This window comes from Colletotrichum acutatum (assembly GCF_030867785.1).
Source record: "Colletotrichum acutatum strain CBS 112980 chromosome Unknown BDZ83scaffold_9, whole genome shotgun sequence".
NCBI lineage: Eukaryota > Fungi > Ascomycota > Sordariomycetes > Glomerellales > Glomerellaceae > Colletotrichum > Colletotrichum acutatum.
This window is the reverse complement of record NW_026849003.1, coordinates 111,927-126,850: the sequence shown is the minus strand read 5'-3', so window position 1 is coordinate 126,850 and position 14,924 is coordinate 111,927. Positions and strand designations below refer to the sequence as shown.

Here is a 14,924-nt window from a genome sequence, read left to right as displayed (position 1 = left end):
CCCCCCACACACATACACACAACACGTGCAATCGGCGTTCTCTAATATGGCTTGATGGAAACGATTGAAAGACATTCCCGGTGAAGAGAAGACAGGTCCTTTGGTAGCTTCAAAGCTCCAGCCTAGGAGAGGAAGAGAAAAGGCGGTGGACACGAGCCAAAGAACGAATGACGCGGCTCAGTTGGCACGGGTGACAGGTCTGCCGCCTCGCCGCTTCAGAGCTGTAGGTCGGGATCTGGCTCGTCATGAAAGCCAAACCTGGCCACTCAGGCGGACTTGCGCACCGTGGGAGAGACTGGCTACATTGGCCTAACATCTCGCCGCAGAGACCGCACCTGTAAGGAGACGAGCTGATTGATGCTAGTGCATCTCAACTCGGGAGACAGAGGCCTGAGAGCCACGTGAATTGCTCCCAGAACCAAGTGGTAACTGGCTCACAACGTTCATAGTTAACTTTCCGCAATAGCGGGCAGTAGCGGAAATCAACGTCAAATTCATGAACAGCGAAGGCATACCATGCTAATTGACCCGTTGAGCGTATTGTGATTGTCTGATGCATGCTAGATAGTAGCCTTCTCAGCGACAACTTTCCAGCGACAAAAAGGCAAGACAATTCCAATGGTGAGACTTTGCTTTGGACTATGTGATCCATGTTCAATCATGACATTCAAAAAGATGCAGGAATGCATTAGTGGCATCTAGGGTAACCGTTTCTGGCGACCTACGAAAGTTACCTCAGCGTGGTTAGGTACCTAAGTACCTTGTGTGCTGCCTACCTTACCTTGCCAAACACTTACCTAGTTATGGACCTCCAAGGTGAAGGCGGGTACACTCCGCAGTGGATAAGATAATGGAAGTTGCGTTAGCGAACGGCAGCGCGACCAAACATCAAGAAACTAACACTACCCATCTTGTCCGAGCCCAGATATGCGCATGCGCCCCAACTCTCTCAGAACACATCACCACCGAAACTACTGACCCTTTCCCAGCTGTGCATCTCCCAAAGCAAGCGTAGAAGTATGCTCGTACAAACGGCCTCGGCGAGATCAAAGAGCCCGGCTTAATCCGCCCAGCATCTTACTTCACGACAGCGATAACCTCGAATCAGCCCGCAACTTTATTGCCAACATGGACGGTCGCGTAATACGAGGCGTCCAGCGCGCCGCACTTGAGCAATGGTCCGAATTCATAGCCAAGAGTCTGGCCCACCGTATAGATCCCGAGAAGTTCGAATCCTATGTTCCGTTTCTCCAAGCAAAGCATCCGTTGCCGCCAGTTGCGGTCGCCGACCTCTTCTTACGACCGCAACCTCACAATCACGAGAGCCTCGACCCCCGAGTCCCACGCTACCTCCAGGTCCTCTCTAGCCTGAACTATATCGATACGCCTTCGATCCTCAAAGCTTTGTACAAGTATTCGACCTCTCGTGGTCACTCCCGGGAAGCTGGACAGTTGCCCAACGCCGAAAACCAAACATCAAATTTCCCGCGATGGGAGAGCTCGTATGCGGCCGAGGAGGTCATGTTCTATAGGCTTACCAAGTCTGTGGCACAAGGAACCGCAATACAAAACACAGGGACGGGTCTTGAGATTGCCAACGTCATGGCCAAATGGATTGCGCTCTTCACCGATGCCGCCACAGCCTTCACGGTTGATGTCATGGGGCAGCTTCACAACAGCCAGGTGAGAGAAGAGATGGAATCAGCGCGTGCCGCATTCGTAGCTTTGCTTCTCGGGGTGTGCGAAAACCAGGTTGTACTCAAGGCTTTGAGTAGACCCGAAGCCCAAGGTAGGTGCTTGGGTACTGCTATAAAGACTTCGCACTTAGCTAATCTTGGATAAGAAATCAGAAAGGCATTGTCCGAAAGCCTCGCCAACTTCGTCCCGACCATCATGCAAAGTGCTGGCCCTATCGCGACCCGTCTTGATATGTTCCGGACAAGTACGCTAGCAGGTTTTGAGCCAGTCGACGAGCAGAAGAACAAGTCAAATGCAGAGATCGAGGACTTGTTTGACTCTACGGTAGCATTGGAGAACTTCGTAGTGTCTGAGCTACCGATAGTCAATTCGAGAGCTGGTCTTTACATATACTTGAATGCTGCAGTAAGTTGACTGAAGCTGCGCTTTGGAAGAGGTACTGACAGGAAGCGCAATAGCTAGTCGGCCGGCCATTGATCGATGATCTAGCCATCTTCAACTACTTGAACAATAGATACCAGGTGAGTCTTCTTGTTTTTTTATTGTCTGTGCAGACACAATGCGCACACCATCTGACGGCTGCAGGGAGATGTACAATCAACGACTGTTGACCTCATCCTGGTCTCGTTCGACATACTTGCCAATGCCGCCTCCCGCAATGAGGGGAATCAAGCGGCACATCTCTTGCGCTCATTCCTCATGAACAAATTACCGATTCTAATCGAAAGTCTGAGCAAGCATATGTACGGCCCAGTGAATGCAGAATACTGCATCACAGAAGCTCTCAGCCGCGTCGACACGACCACCTTTCCCACTCTATCATCAATGTTCGATGAAACCAGAAGTAACAACCCCTTCACAGACTCAGTTCGGGAAGACTTTTGCTGGGCTTGCTGTCTCCATGGTCTATTGCGGGAAAGCAGCATTGAGACTCTCCTTGGAGAAACACCCTATTCATCGCTTCCAGCAAGCGGGAGATATGTCAAAGAAAACCTCGTCGCAGAATGCCTCGCAGATCCGGAGAGAATGCAGGCTCTGATTGGTGAGCTAGACAGTAAAGAAGGAAACGCCGGTGCCGTGTGCCAAGCTTTGACAGAAGTCAGCCTTCCGTACCTATCAACGCAGTCTGATGCTGACCTTTAGCAGGTGATGGGGCAGCTTTGCAGGAATAAGGAGACAATGTCCCTGAAACTAGTGTGCAGTCAATTGGCGCAGAAGCCATTGTCTCTCGATGTCATGCTGATGTTCGAGAAACCTGCAACAATTCTTCACCCTTTGTGCGATCTTCTAGACAACTGGAAGTACGATGAGGACCAAGGAGAATACCAACCCGTCTACGAGGAGTTCGGCTCGGCTCTGCTCCTCGTCATGGCTTTCGCATATCGCTACGGTCTTTCGGCATCGGATATGGGCATCATATCCTCTGACTCTTTTGTGGCAAGACTACTCGGCCACGGCCACCAAAGTCGGTCCTTGGAAGAACTATCAGACCAAGAAAAGGGCCATTTGGATGGATGGATCCACGGACTCTTTGACTCGGAAGCGGGCGGACTAGGCGATGAGCTTATGTCGTCCTGCCCGCCTCAAGACTTCTACTTACTAGTATCGACTCTGTTTCATAACATCGTTCTAGCGTTCAGTACAGGACACTTAACGGAAGAGAGCCTCAGGGGAGGCATTGAATGTAGGAACTTGAGGGAGTCTGACTAAGAGTTGCGCTGACACGTTTACAGATCTTGTCGATACGTTCCTTCTGCCATCCCTCGTCGTTGCCATCACGTCTCTTGCCAACTCCTTGTGGGTTGAGCGTCCTGACTGCCAAAAGGCGATTGTCAGAGTACTCAACTCTGTTTTGGCACCAACATCTATATCCAACGAGGCACAAGCCATGCTCTCTTCTGTGATGAACATAGTTGCTAAGCCGCTAGAGCATTCCCTCAGGGCATATCAACGATCAGATCCAAAGAGTCAAGAGGTTGAACCACTCTTGAAAGCAATCAAAGATAGTATCCCACTTTCCAGGAGAACGGGAGCTGCCGACCACCAAGAACTGGATGCTTGGTCAATGGGAGGATTCTCTAACTCTATCCGACAGACGCTACAGCAATTGGTACAGTGGAGCATTCACCCTACAATGGACAGGATGCCTCCCGCGTACACCCATCGTCAGATGCTAGTGGCGATGAAACTTCTTGGTGCAAAACGCTTGCTGCAGCTCCTCTACGAAGACATCAGACAACAAACAGAGACAGGCAGTGGGAGCATCATTTACGATGTAGCAACAGCATTGGTCTGCGCGCCCGATGTGGTGAACACGCCGTCGAACTCGATCAACTTTATCGACAATTCCGGCAACGTACCGGCTCCCGTCCAGAGGAAGCTTACTCTACGAGAGGTTCTGAAGTCAGATGCTGAGGAGTGTAAAAAGCTACAGAAGGTCGACATGAACCTGGCCGAGATTGTTGTGAGGCTGTACCGCAAGGTAGAGACTCAGATGGCAGTATCCCAGGCCGAGGTTATCCAAGCAGACACCATGCTGCAGACCGATCTTGGTCTGAGCCTAGACGCTGGCGCAGGTTCACTCGATGATGCCATGGCTGCCGCGGCTGCCAATGTTGCGCAAGGCGACGGAATGTCTGTGGACAACGTCAGTCTCGATCTGGGCCTAGGAGGTGTTGGCGGTGATCTTGGGCTCGGGGGCTCGTCGAACAACGGCGGAGGGTCACTTGATCTCGGCGCCGATGACCTCTTCAGTGGCCTCGGTGCTGGTGACGATTTTCAATGGGACAACATGGACCTATCTTAGCATGAGGAGTATGTTTTCTTGAAACAATGGGCCTGCGGCGGGATTCGATTGGTATACATGGAACTACAAAGGATCAACGACGAGGCCTTGGCCTCCCAGCATAGTACGTCACATTGTATCAGATACCATCAAAAAATAATTCCCAAATCCATCCATTCTTGGTTCGTTCACTCGGCCTCCGGCCAGCTACCAATCATGAACTGTGAGTTGCACATATTTGTAAGTTCCCAGTCCTCGGCCCCCATTTCAGCCTTCATTGCTGCGTCGCCCCGGTCTCCGCACAAGCCTCCTACGAACATGGTGGCCATGAAGTGATCATCCGTGGCATGTGCCTCGCGGTACATGGGATGCTTCATCAAGCTCGTCACCTTGCGCCTCAAGAGCGGCCCGCCGCACGGCTTCTTGCCGCGGATGGCTTTCCCATAGACGGCCTGATCCGTGGGGACGTCCTCCTCGTACGCGGGACAAAAGGCATCAATGACCTCCTGGCGGAAGTCCAGCGCCCAGGGCTCCGGGGGCGTAGGCTGGGCAAAGTTGTCGCGGAACTTGAGCATGGGCGCCCAGTTGTTCCGGTAAAGATTATGGACGGAGCCGCCGGAGCCGATGAAGAGCGTCTTGTGCTTGGCGGCTCTCAGGGGCCGCAGGGCGGCCCCGACGGCGACGTGGAAGTGCGGGTCGTAGAAGTCGTTCATGGAGATGAGCGTCGTCGGCGGACAGCCGGCGGGGAACATGCGGATGAGGACGAGGTAGGTGTCGTGGATCCAGTCAAAGGTCGGGTCTGTCTTGGCGGGGATGCCGGCGGCGGCGAGGTGCTGCTGGATCGTGGGGATGTAGTCGAGGTCTGGGTTCAGTTTGTAGGGGTGGTATTTCTGAGGGTTCACGTAGGCGACTGGTGACTTTGCGGGCGTTGGGTGAGCTGAGATGAGGACTTCGCCGGGGGCGTTTGTGGCCCAGTGGGCTCCCTGGTGGTCGTGGTGAGTTGAGTTGCTCTCATGAGATGGTAGGATGTGGTCTCAACGAGAAGGAGTGGGAGAGGAGCTTGCTTACCATCATGACGATGTGTTTGATACCCTGGGCGAGGGCTTCATCGCCACACTTTTTCCAGTACGTAGCTGAATTGCTCTCCTCGCCGAGCATCATTGTTGATCCATGTGCGAAGAGGAATACGGGGTTCATTGGCCCGTCATCTTTGTTTCCTACCGCCATGATGTGATTGCTATCTGGGTTCTCAACTCGTCCGTCTGAACTGGTCGAAGTAAGGCAAGCGAGTAATTGAAAATTCACGCAGCAGAGTACGGATCACGAGAATAAGCAACAGGCAAAAGCTGCCTTAGCAGTCGGAAGCTGATGAGACTTAAGACACTGAAATGGTTATCTTTCGCCTGTGTAAGTTATCGGCTGGTGGAGGATGAGGTAGGTTCTCTCGCCCAAGTTCGTTAGGAAGTCAATCCAAACGACTCCATTTACGGAAACTGGACATAGGGCGATAAAACGTTCCATTGTCGAGGACGCCTGGGTGGCCTGCCCGAGCTTGGAGGAGGTGGTGTTGGCGCTGGAGTGTCGGAGAATCAGCAGGACCAAGACCTGGGGTAAAGCTGGGGCCGATGGGGCCGGGGGCGGGCACTTGGGAGTCACTCCACTTCCCGAGCCGAACCCGAGCCGGGGAAAGTTGCCGAATGCTGTTTGCTAGGCAAGTGTCGTGTTCGAGACTCTGACAGGCGCGACAGGGTTTAACCTCAGTCTGGCTTCCGATTTTGAATTCCTCAATGTCACTTGATTGTTTCTCTAATCGTATTTGTCGTGAATTACTAAGCGGTGAGTTCGGGAATGAGTTGATTCAACACGATAGCCTGGTGTTGCGAGTAGCATGGTCTGTGGACCACCGATGATATGTGCCAAGAAGAATATTGTGGAGAAGATTGACAGTAATCGAGTAGAATGCATGTAAACTTGAGGTATATGATATGATATGATACAATTCGAGATTTACGACTGTCCTTCAGCGTAGGACTATGGTTCAACCCCTGAGCTTCAGCGCATAATCGAATACCCGTCTTCCGCCAATCCATGTGCCGTATGCAAGACTCGGAAGCACAACGCTCATGATCAGACTGGCACCCAGTACGAACCCCTGCTCGAAGAAGCCTAGTCTGCTATTGCCTGGTTGGTTTGTCGGGCGCAGCGGTGCTACGGCTAGGGCATGAAGATTCTGGGCAGTGATGGCGCCGGAGCTGGTAAGCAGCTGCTCTAGTTTCGCGAGCGCGCCGGCGGGCTTCTCGACGAACTGCGGCCGGGCTACGGAGAACATTTCTCTACTGTAGCGGAATTCAAAGGCTGCTTCATGGGAGAGCGGTGCTGCCGGGCCAAGGAGGAGGTTGGATGGAATCTGGTTGATGACGGAGACATGGGCGGGGAGGAATTGGGAGAGGTACTTTGCTGCATCAGGGCTGGCAAAGAGGTAGGCGGCTAAGAGAGGGTTCCTAGCCAAATTAGCGAAAATATTGATGTCGTTGATGAGTTTCAACTCACTCGAATTCGTGAGTGTAGATAGAGTCTACAAGACCAGAAGAGGTCGTGATAGGCAGGAAGCGCCCACTAATCTTGATGTCCAAGAGGGAAGCATTCCTGAACGAATCAGCATCTTTGTCAATTGCAACCGAGTGAGATCCTAACTTACTTGTCTTGTATGTCAACCAGCTTGAAGTCCTTGGACCCAAAGCTCGAGGCAAGTCTCTTGTCCTCGGCCTCCTGCACTGCCTTCCTCGTTTCGTCGCTGGCGCTGTCACTCGCACGCTTTACTGTAGTCTCACGAGCAAATGCGAGCGAGGCATACTTCGAACACGCCTCAAAGAACTCCTTCTTCACGAACTCATTGACGAGGACTAAGTCTGGCGCGTAGGGTGACTGGCCGCCGAAGCTGAAGCGCGCCGCCGTGATGGCTTTGGCAGCGGCCTTTATGTCAGCTGTTCGATCAACTATAGCAACGGCACGAGCGCCATTGGCGGAAATGAGATGGTTTGCGCGACTAGCGTTCGGTGTCGCTGTGTTGGTTTGGTCTACTAGAATTGCCTGTGACAGAAGTGATTCGTCCGTAATCTTCTTGGTGATGCAGAAGGCATTCTGATTGAGGGCGCGCGTAAGGACGTTGCGGAGGACGGAATCTAGCTGCGACAATGTGTCTTCGAGCTGTAGGTCTTCCTGTCAGCTTCTAATACAGATGAACCACTGTTTCGAATGATCAGGCGTACCTCAAGAACAACAACAGAGCCGGCAGCCAGGGCCGCAGCAAGTGGACTTAGGACAGAGAAGAGCCTGGTGTAGGTGGTCGGCCGAATGATCACCAGCCCGGCACCGGTCCTTCTGCTCGTGTTGTCCTTGCCATGAGCAACCAGGTACTCAGCCTCGATCTCCTTGGAGAAGTTGAGGGACTCGTAGAATTGGCGTACAGCTTCCAGCGCGAGGAAGTGCTCGGCCTCGATCTCTGTCTTTGATGCGCCGGTGTCCTTCTCCTGAGCGGCAGTCAGGGCCGCGGATTCTTGGCGCAGCTCGTTGTGGAGGCTGATGAGGTTATCCTGGCGGAAGCGAATGACTTCAGCGCGCCCGTCGACGAGCGTCACGAGCAACTTCTCTACCGCAGGATTCATTGCGGCGACGTGTTGTAGGAGATCGAAGAGAGAACAAGCGCTCGTTGACAAGCGGAGGATAGAGCGACTCGATTACAGCGAAGACCTGAAGGTGCAATGATGGAATAACGATACGATATGAAGCGCGACCGTGCTATCTACATGACCTGAGCTCGTAGTACACAAGCTCATATCGGACTCGTGGGCAGATCCGATGAACTCGGCAAGCTCAAACATCTGTCCGCAGACCGTAACCTTCGTTTGAGCTAGGCCCCGGCTTGTTGGAGGGGCGGAATGTGGAGGACAGGGGTGCTAGTCGTTTCTCGACCTTCGTTGCTTGCGGTTTGACTAGGATCTGGTAGACGGCAGCCCCCAAACCGATGCTTGCCACAGGTCTCATTGGTTCTCTCCGCACTTCCGACGCAGACGTATCCGCAGGTTCAAGGTTGATCGGGTGGCGCGGGTCCGCGGGGATGGACGGGTTGACGGTCGGCATATTGAAGCGGTGCCCTGCCTCGACGTGTCGAATTTCCGAGAAAGGCATCTCCAATTCTCAAAGGCCATCTCTACCACTTCTTGTTGAAGTCGTCTAAGTTTCGATAGAATTCGACTGTTCATCATACCACCACTCACATACGCAAATACAATAAGCAAGGTCATCATGTCGGCAACTGTCACAGAAAACCCCGTCACGACGACAATCCAACGAGATTACCTCCACGATTACCAGATTCGTCTCACTGGCGGCGTCGAAGAAGCCTTCGCGAGAGGCAATGCGGATGCTCCATCGCCAGTAGCAGTGAACCCGCCCGGGTGGTACGACCAGCATCGCCAGGTCCCTCCATACAGGCCGGCGAACACGAATATGGATATAGCAGACAGGCCATGGGGATCAAATGGCATTGAGTCGGCCTTTGTGTTTGTCATGTTGAATGGGTGTTGGCTTCAAGGGGTGAGTGGAATGCGCACTCGTCATTCGCAGCGCATGCAAAATGGGTGAAGGTGAGCATGCTGACATGAGTTCATCAGGTAACCAACTGGCTCTGGAGGGCGACGGGCGGAAGAGTGAATAAGGATATTTTCAGGTTCAAGGTCGGTGGTGAGTTTTGATGCGCTGGGTGTGAGATTCTTAGTGAGTAGTGTGGCCTAAGAGGCATGATGGTGGCGGATGGCGTCTTCTCTGTATTCGTACAACATTCTCAATGACAACTATCTATCTCGATGCCTGCAACCTATCATAAATCTCGAAGAGCTCAAGTCGAAATTTCTCCTTTAGCTGACTCTATGGTGTGGTGGCCTTGGGCAAGAAATCTGGCATTTGCGACGAGTATCATCTCATTTACCTTGGGATCATAATACGAATAGTCCGTACCGAGACGAGGCAGAAACAACACCGTGCCAGCTCCGCTCGTTGGGGTCAGCCCCTCCCCCACCGTTCCGCCCGTGCGCAACAAACGCCATACACGGAGGCGGCGGCGGCGGCGGCTGCGATGAGGAGTAGAGGCAGAGAGTACCACCCGAAGTAGGTTGATGTGTGGAGGAGGGTCCGATCATTGAAGCATCTTGCATCATCCGCTACATCCAACCCATCGTCGGTGAAAGAGCTCAACTGCCCAGTCCCGCCCACCCCGTCGCAATAAAACCAAGGAACGCCCCTCCAAGACTTGAGGACTGCTTCCACTGAACGCCAGTAACCCCCAACCTGAGACATTGAGGTAACCATTGAGCTTTAGTCACCATGTCCGTCAAGACCCCTCCCATCAAAGACCTGCTAGAGGTCACCGAGGACCAGGAGAATGGCCTCACCTTCATGAAGAACGTCTCCATCCCGCTCAAGGAATCGCCGCTCCCCATCCGGGCGAACGTCTACCTCCCGCTCACTTCGGACAAGGCCGCACGCTACCCTGTGCTGGTGACCTACGGACCGTATGGCAAAGATATCCCCTATGCCAAGTTCTACCCCAAGTCTTTTAGCGAGGTTGCCCCAGACCAGAGATCGAAATACTCGGCCTGGGAGACGCCCGATCCGGTCTTCTGGACGAGTCAAGGCTATGCTATCGTTCGAGCCGACGAGCGAGGGCTGGGCCAGAGCCCAGGACTGTTGGATACCATGAGCCGCGGCACGAGCGAGTGCTTCTTTGACGTTGTCGAGTGGGCAGCAGATCAGCCCTGGTCTAACGGCAAGGTCGGTCTGTTGGGTATCTCGTATTACGCTGGTGCGTTGTTCCTCTTCTCATACATATCCTTTGCCGAGACCATTTACTCACCTACCATTCCCAGGTTCCCAATGGCGCGTTGCCGCTCGGCGACCCAAGGGTCTCGCGGCTATCATCCCCTGGGAAGGTATGTCCGACTACTACCGCGACCGCTGCCGTCACGGCGGCATCCACTCCAACAAGTTTATCGGCTTCTGGTGGAATCGCCAGGTACTGGTCAATCAATATGGCAGGAAAGATAGATCTAAGCTGGATTTCCCTCCGGATGGTCCTGGGGCCAGAGGTCAGGAGGACACCATCGAGGGTGACCTACCAGAAGACGTCCTGGTAGCCAACCGCCAAGATCAGACAAAGGACAACGAAGCCAACCGCTTTCGCGACGACGACTACTACTCAAGCAAAGAATACAAGCTCGAGGATATTGAGGTCCCTGTGCTGAGCGTCGCCAACTGGGGTGGTATCCTTCTTCACCTGAGAGGCAACGTACAGGGTTACCTCGGAGCAGGCTCCCAGCTCAAGTACTTGCGCTTCATCACTGGCCGTCACGATCTCCCCTTTTACTACCCTGAGGAGGTAGAGCTGCAGAAGAGTTTCCTCGATGCATTCTTGAAGGGTGAAGATAGAGTCGGCTGGAGCACGCCTGGCAAGGTGCCTCCCGTGACGCTCACTCTGCGAAAGGGCAACGTCGGTTTCAATGACGCTGAGAAGGAGAAGGCGTATCCTAAGCGAGAAGAGACAGCCTGGCCAATTCCGCGCACAGAGTACACCAACTTCTATCTGACGCCTGACCTTGGTCTGACGACAAGTGGCTCCGGTCAGGATTCCAAGACTGTGTCGTACAAGGCTTTGGGTTCACTGGAGAACCCTCAAGTCGTCTCCTTCACGTCCGCTTCCTTTGAGCAAGAAACGGAGATTACAGGCCACGTCACAGCCCACCTAAACGTTTCGGTTACGCCAGACAACTCAGGAAATGAAACCGACATCGACCTGTTTGTGACTCTGCGTCACATTGACCCATCGGGCCAAGAAGTCTTTTACACCGGAACAGCTGGCGACCCAGTGCCGCTAGTCAAGGGCTGGCTGAGAGTGAGCAACCGCAAGGTGCACGACGAGAGCCCCAAGCACAAGTCCTGGTTGCCGCATAGAGAGTACCTTTCCACAGACGTCCTGCCAGTCAAGGCTGGAGAGGTCTACGGCGTAGACGTCGAGGTCTGGCCGACAAACGTCGTTGTCGACAAGGGCGGGAAGATCGTCTTCGAGATTAGCAGCGGCGATACCCAGGGCAGCGGAATATTCCAGCACTGCTCAGAAGTTGACCGGTAAGTTCAAATTGGCTCAATTCCCCCCCTGAGGATTGTAGACTAACAGCCTCTCTCTTCAGGCCTGCATCCAAATTCGCTGGACTGAACAATATTCATTTCGGCCAAGGCCTTGAGAACTACGTCACTTTACCCGTGATTCCCCAGAAGTAGAGTGAATTGTAGCCAGCTGCAGATTGATAATACCGATGCGTCTCACTCTCTATCATCAGCTGTGCCGAGCTTGCAAATTGGGTTCTGGGCTCCGAGTCTCTAATCCGAGACTCCTACGTACCTTGGTGGGCCGGGGTTAAAATCCGGGGCCGGTGGGGGTGGGGGAGAGCGGGGGCGCTGAGGTTGGTGGTAACTACCTTAGCAAACAAACATTTGAGCTCCAAGAGCTTCATCGTGCACCTGTAAAAGGAATGCAGCCTGCTGCGATACAAGCAGAACCTTTCCATAGCCCAAGAAAACCTCACAAAGCCAATCATTGATATCAATTTCTCTGCCAGCATGAGTTTCTCCGAGCATTTCTCCCTTGCAAACATTCCGTACGGAATCGCCAGTGACGCGAACCATGCAAAAGGCGTAGTCACAAGAGTAGGGGACTCGGTCGTATTCCTTTCCGACCTAAATCTCACAAATCTCGCGGATCTCAAGTCCGCTTTGTCCCAGGTCTGGCCATTTGTCCCTACTCACTTGCGAATACTGACAGCCTCAAAGCCGACCCTCAATGCCCTGGCGGCAGTAGGGAAGACCGAACTCGGGATCTTCCGAAAGAACATTCAACAAACCCTATGTGACGAATCGACACTGTCTAAACATGGCGTACCGATCGCCGAGGTTCAGCTACACTTGCCAATCAAAGTAGACGGCTTCACCGATTTCTCGTGCTCCAAAGAACATCTCTTGAATGCGTCAGAGGCAGTCGTGGGCAAGGCCTCCATGCCACCCGCAGCACCATATTTCCCTATCGGCTACAGTGGACGGCCTTCTTCGATTGTACTTTCGGGGACGAATATCACGCGGCCGTACGGGCAATATCGTGACGGGAACAGTATTGGTTTTGGTCCCTCCAGAGCACTCGATTACGAGCTCGAGGTGGCTTGCATTATCGGGAAGCCGACGCAGCTTGGAGACCGCGTGGCCGTGACAGATGCCGACGAGCACATCTTTGGCCTCGTTCTGCTGAACGATTGGAGTGGTGAGTCCCAAATTCTCTTGGTCAATGTCCAAGTGATGCTAATGGAAGAAAGCTCGCGATATCCAAGGATTTGAGATGAGTCCGCTGGGACCAATGAATGGCAAGTCATTCGGGACGTCGATTAGTCCGTGGGGTAAGTCAGACGTTACTCTGTCTCGAGATTAAAAGAATGCTTGCTAACTTCGTTGAAGTGATCACACTCGATGCACTCGAGCCTTTTGCAACACCATCTCCTCCGAAGGATATACCCTCGAAGCCATACTTGTTGGACAACAAGGAGAAATCGAGTTACAACATCGCCTTGAAGGCTGAAGTGGTAACCGGCGACGGGGCTACGACGGTGTGTAACGCGCAGCTCAGCTGGATGTACTGGACGTTCCGCGACCTAGTGGCCCAGCAAACAATCAATGGATGTAATCTCAACACTGGCGATATTCTGGCGACGGGGACGGTGTCGGGAGCTGGGGATGACGAGCACGGGTGTCTGCTAGAGATGACCAAGGGCGGCAAGGTCGGTTGGAAGACGTCCACTGGTCAAGACAGGACGTATTTGCAGGACGGAGACGGCGTGCGCATCAGCGGGCAAGCTGGGGATGGCGTGGGGTTTGGTGACTGCGTGGGGTTCATCGGGGCCGCTCGGCCGTTTGGAACAGCACAGGTCCATTTGTGAGGCGACAATGGTCATTGGCAAGAACGAGGAGTCTCGGAACTCGAACGAGTAAGGCAGGGCTGGATGGAGTACGGATAGGGCGAGGGGAGCTGGGATCCTTGGGAGCTCCAGGCTTGATTCACTATTATGCAGCAGATAGCCTCGCCTCGAGGTCTCTTCCATGGAGGACTGACGTCGGCTTACAGTCTGAAAGGGTAAAGCCTAGGCATCTACCTTACAAATTGCTCCGTTGGTGCGCGTGTATCGAAGTGAAACTGCGGCAGTAGATTTGAGCGGCTCGGAGAACGGGAAGTCAACGAACTGAACTGCTCCGAGCCTTCGGCATTGGGTTTCCGTGCAACCTCACTGTAAAGGAGCCTTCTCTTGGCCTAGGCCATACCTACGCTACCGTGTTGTCTATGCATAGCCTCCAGATCTTACCCAGGCTAATAAGGGGATTTCCCCCAAAGTCCCCCCACGTTTTATTGGAGTCTTTGGGGATGGATTGGAGGCGCATAGACCTACCGCGGTCCGCGCTGTACCAATAGACGGAGAATTGCCATGCGTCAAGAGGACCGCGGCAGGAGGGAAAAAAAAAAACGATAGTGCCTAAATGGATTGAATAGGTAAGTCTTACCCCAAAGGTCCACCTTTTGACAGCCACTTCACTGACTGTGCGTTTAATAAACGCAAGTCCCGTCGTGGTTGATTCCAAGATTCAGCAACTTCTTGGACTTCTGTCTGGCTGTCGGCAAGTTCGGAGCGGGTCCGGGATCCACTTGTCCGAGGTTTATGCGCACGAATCGATGGCAATCGGAGGAACGGGCTCGTTGGCTCTCGTATCCTGGTCCCCGTCACTTGTGTCAAATGTCCCGGTCGCGTCCGATTTCATGTGGGAGTGAAAGGCAGATTAAAAACCTTTTGGAGCAATCAGATGGTCCAATCGTGGTCATTTGCGCAAACCGCAGCTGTCTCTACACATGACTGCATACCTCGCGTAAGGGATATGTGAACAGCTTCAAACGTGCTTCGCTGTGTAAGTGAAGGTTGAGGAGAACATGAGAACAATAACTTCATGATTGGCTCGAGCACCTGTGACTATTGATCGGGAATACAGGCCAGGAGAATAGAAGGAGGTAGGAAAAGAAAGGAAAGATTGGACCGAGTTCGAGGCTACAGCTCTGCAGAGAGTGCATACTCGGGACGGCGGCAGCTACGACAGGCGTGGCCGAGGCGGTCAGAACCCCGAGAGCGAGCTTGAGCAAGCGCGCGGACGGTGCAGCACAAATGGTGCACATGTGCGTCCCAGCTGGTCCAGTGTCTGCATGTGCATGTGGCAGTTGTATGTTCGATGGCGCTGTCCTCCATCAGCCAAGGGTTCCCTACCTTGCTCCCGGGACACAATCGGCGATAAACCCTGCCTGTATCTT

At 53.4% G+C, this 14,924-nt stretch overlaps 6 protein-coding genes across 6 annotated transcripts; 4 read left to right on the top strand and 2 right to left on the bottom strand.

Moving 5' to 3' along the window:
* The first annotated feature begins 821 nt into the window (after positions 1 to 821).
* Positions 822 to 4,669, top strand: BDZ83DRAFT_603719 (mediator complex subunit Med5). Its single transcript, XM_060507238.1, has 6 exons — positions 822 to 1,789; positions 1,844 to 2,103; positions 2,157 to 2,219; positions 2,284 to 2,796; positions 2,845 to 3,382; positions 3,432 to 4,669. Exons 1-6 carry the CDS (start codon positions 1,129 to 1,131, stop codon positions 4,502 to 4,504), a joined length of 3,108 nt encoding a protein of 1,035 aa, XP_060369894.1. The 5' UTR covers positions 822 to 1,128; the 3' UTR covers positions 4,505 to 4,669.
* A 2-nt stretch (positions 4,670 to 4,671) lies between these two features.
* Positions 4,672 to 5,710, bottom strand: BDZ83DRAFT_567501 (Extradiol ring-cleavage dioxygenase, class III enzyme, subunit B; the record flags this gene model as incomplete). Its single annotated transcript, XM_060503963.1, has 2 exons — positions 4,672 to 5,493; positions 5,552 to 5,710. The coding sequence occupies 2 exons, from the start codon at positions 5,708 to 5,710 to the stop codon at positions 4,672 to 4,674; spliced, it is 981 nt and encodes a 326-aa protein (XP_060369893.1).
* Positions 5,711 to 6,521: 811 nt separating this feature from the next.
* BDZ83DRAFT_747860 (Aldehyde/histidinol dehydrogenase) lies at positions 6,522 to 8,148 on the bottom strand (the record flags this gene model as incomplete). The annotated part of the gene is made up of 4 exons (XM_060513519.1): positions 6,522 to 6,984; positions 7,034 to 7,129; positions 7,182 to 7,690; positions 7,753 to 8,148. 4 exons carry the CDS (start codon positions 8,146 to 8,148, stop codon positions 6,522 to 6,524), a joined length of 1,464 nt encoding a protein of 487 aa, XP_060369892.1.
* Positions 8,149 to 8,788: 640 nt separating this feature from the next.
* On the top strand, positions 8,789 to 9,237 carry BDZ83DRAFT_747858 (uncharacterized protein; the record flags this gene model as incomplete). Its single annotated transcript, XM_060513518.1, has 2 exons — positions 8,789 to 9,079; positions 9,157 to 9,237. 2 exons carry the CDS (start codon positions 8,789 to 8,791, stop codon positions 9,235 to 9,237), a joined length of 372 nt encoding a protein of 123 aa, XP_060369891.1.
* Positions 9,238 to 9,587: 350 nt separating this feature from the next.
* On the top strand, positions 9,588 to 11,975 carry BDZ83DRAFT_603712 (X-Pro dipeptidyl-peptidase C-terminal non-catalytic domain-containing protein). Its single transcript, XM_060507237.1, has 3 exons — positions 9,588 to 10,343; positions 10,408 to 11,662; positions 11,725 to 11,975. Exons 1-3 carry the CDS (start codon positions 9,866 to 9,868, stop codon positions 11,813 to 11,815), a joined length of 1,824 nt encoding a protein of 607 aa, XP_060369890.1. The 5' UTR covers positions 9,588 to 9,865; the 3' UTR covers positions 11,816 to 11,975.
* Positions 11,976 to 12,042: 67 nt separating this feature from the next.
* Positions 12,043 to 13,694, top strand: BDZ83DRAFT_603706 (fumarylacetoacetase). The gene is made up of 4 exons (XM_060507236.1): positions 12,043 to 12,316; positions 12,365 to 12,845; positions 12,898 to 12,978; positions 13,037 to 13,694. The coding sequence occupies exons 1-4, from the start codon at positions 12,155 to 12,157 to the stop codon at positions 13,513 to 13,515; spliced, it is 1,203 nt and encodes a 400-aa protein (XP_060369889.1). The 5' UTR covers positions 12,043 to 12,154; the 3' UTR covers positions 13,516 to 13,694.
* Positions 13,695 to 14,924: the final 1,230 nt, after the last annotated feature.

Bases quoted from the DNA above. Each gene is read 5' to 3' on its own strand.
- BDZ83DRAFT_603719 (XM_060507238.1), top strand. From the start codon at position 1,129: ATGGACGGTCGCGTAATACGAGGCGTCCAGCGCGCCGCACTTGAGCAA. The intron at 2,104-2,156 runs GTAAGTTGACTG...GAAGCGCAATAG, and splicing joins ACATATACTTGAATGCTGCA to CTAGTCGGCCGGCCATTGAT. The intron at 2,797-2,844 runs GTCAGCCTTCCG...GACCTTTAGCAG, and splicing joins TGTGCCAAGCTTTGACAGAA to GTGATGGGGCAGCTTTGCAG.
- BDZ83DRAFT_603706 (XM_060507236.1), top strand. From the start codon at position 12,155: ATGAGTTTCTCCGAGCATTTCTCCCTTGCAAACATTCCGTACGGAATC. The intron at 12,317-12,364 runs GTCTGGCCATTT...ACAGCCTCAAAG, and splicing joins TCAAGTCCGCTTTGTCCCAG to CCGACCCTCAATGCCCTGGC. The intron at 12,846-12,897 runs GTGAGTCCCAAA...AATGGAAGAAAG, and splicing joins TCTGCTGAACGATTGGAGTG to CTCGCGATATCCAAGGATTT.
- BDZ83DRAFT_603712 (XM_060507237.1), top strand. From the start codon at position 9,866: ATGTCCGTCAAGACCCCTCCCATCAAAGACCTGCTAGAGGTCACCGAG. The intron at 10,344-10,407 runs GTGCGTTGTTCC...TACCATTCCCAG, and splicing joins GGGTATCTCGTATTACGCTG to GTTCCCAATGGCGCGTTGCC. The intron at 11,663-11,724 runs GTAAGTTCAAAT...CTCTCTCTTCAG, and splicing joins CACTGCTCAGAAGTTGACCG to GCCTGCATCCAAATTCGCTG.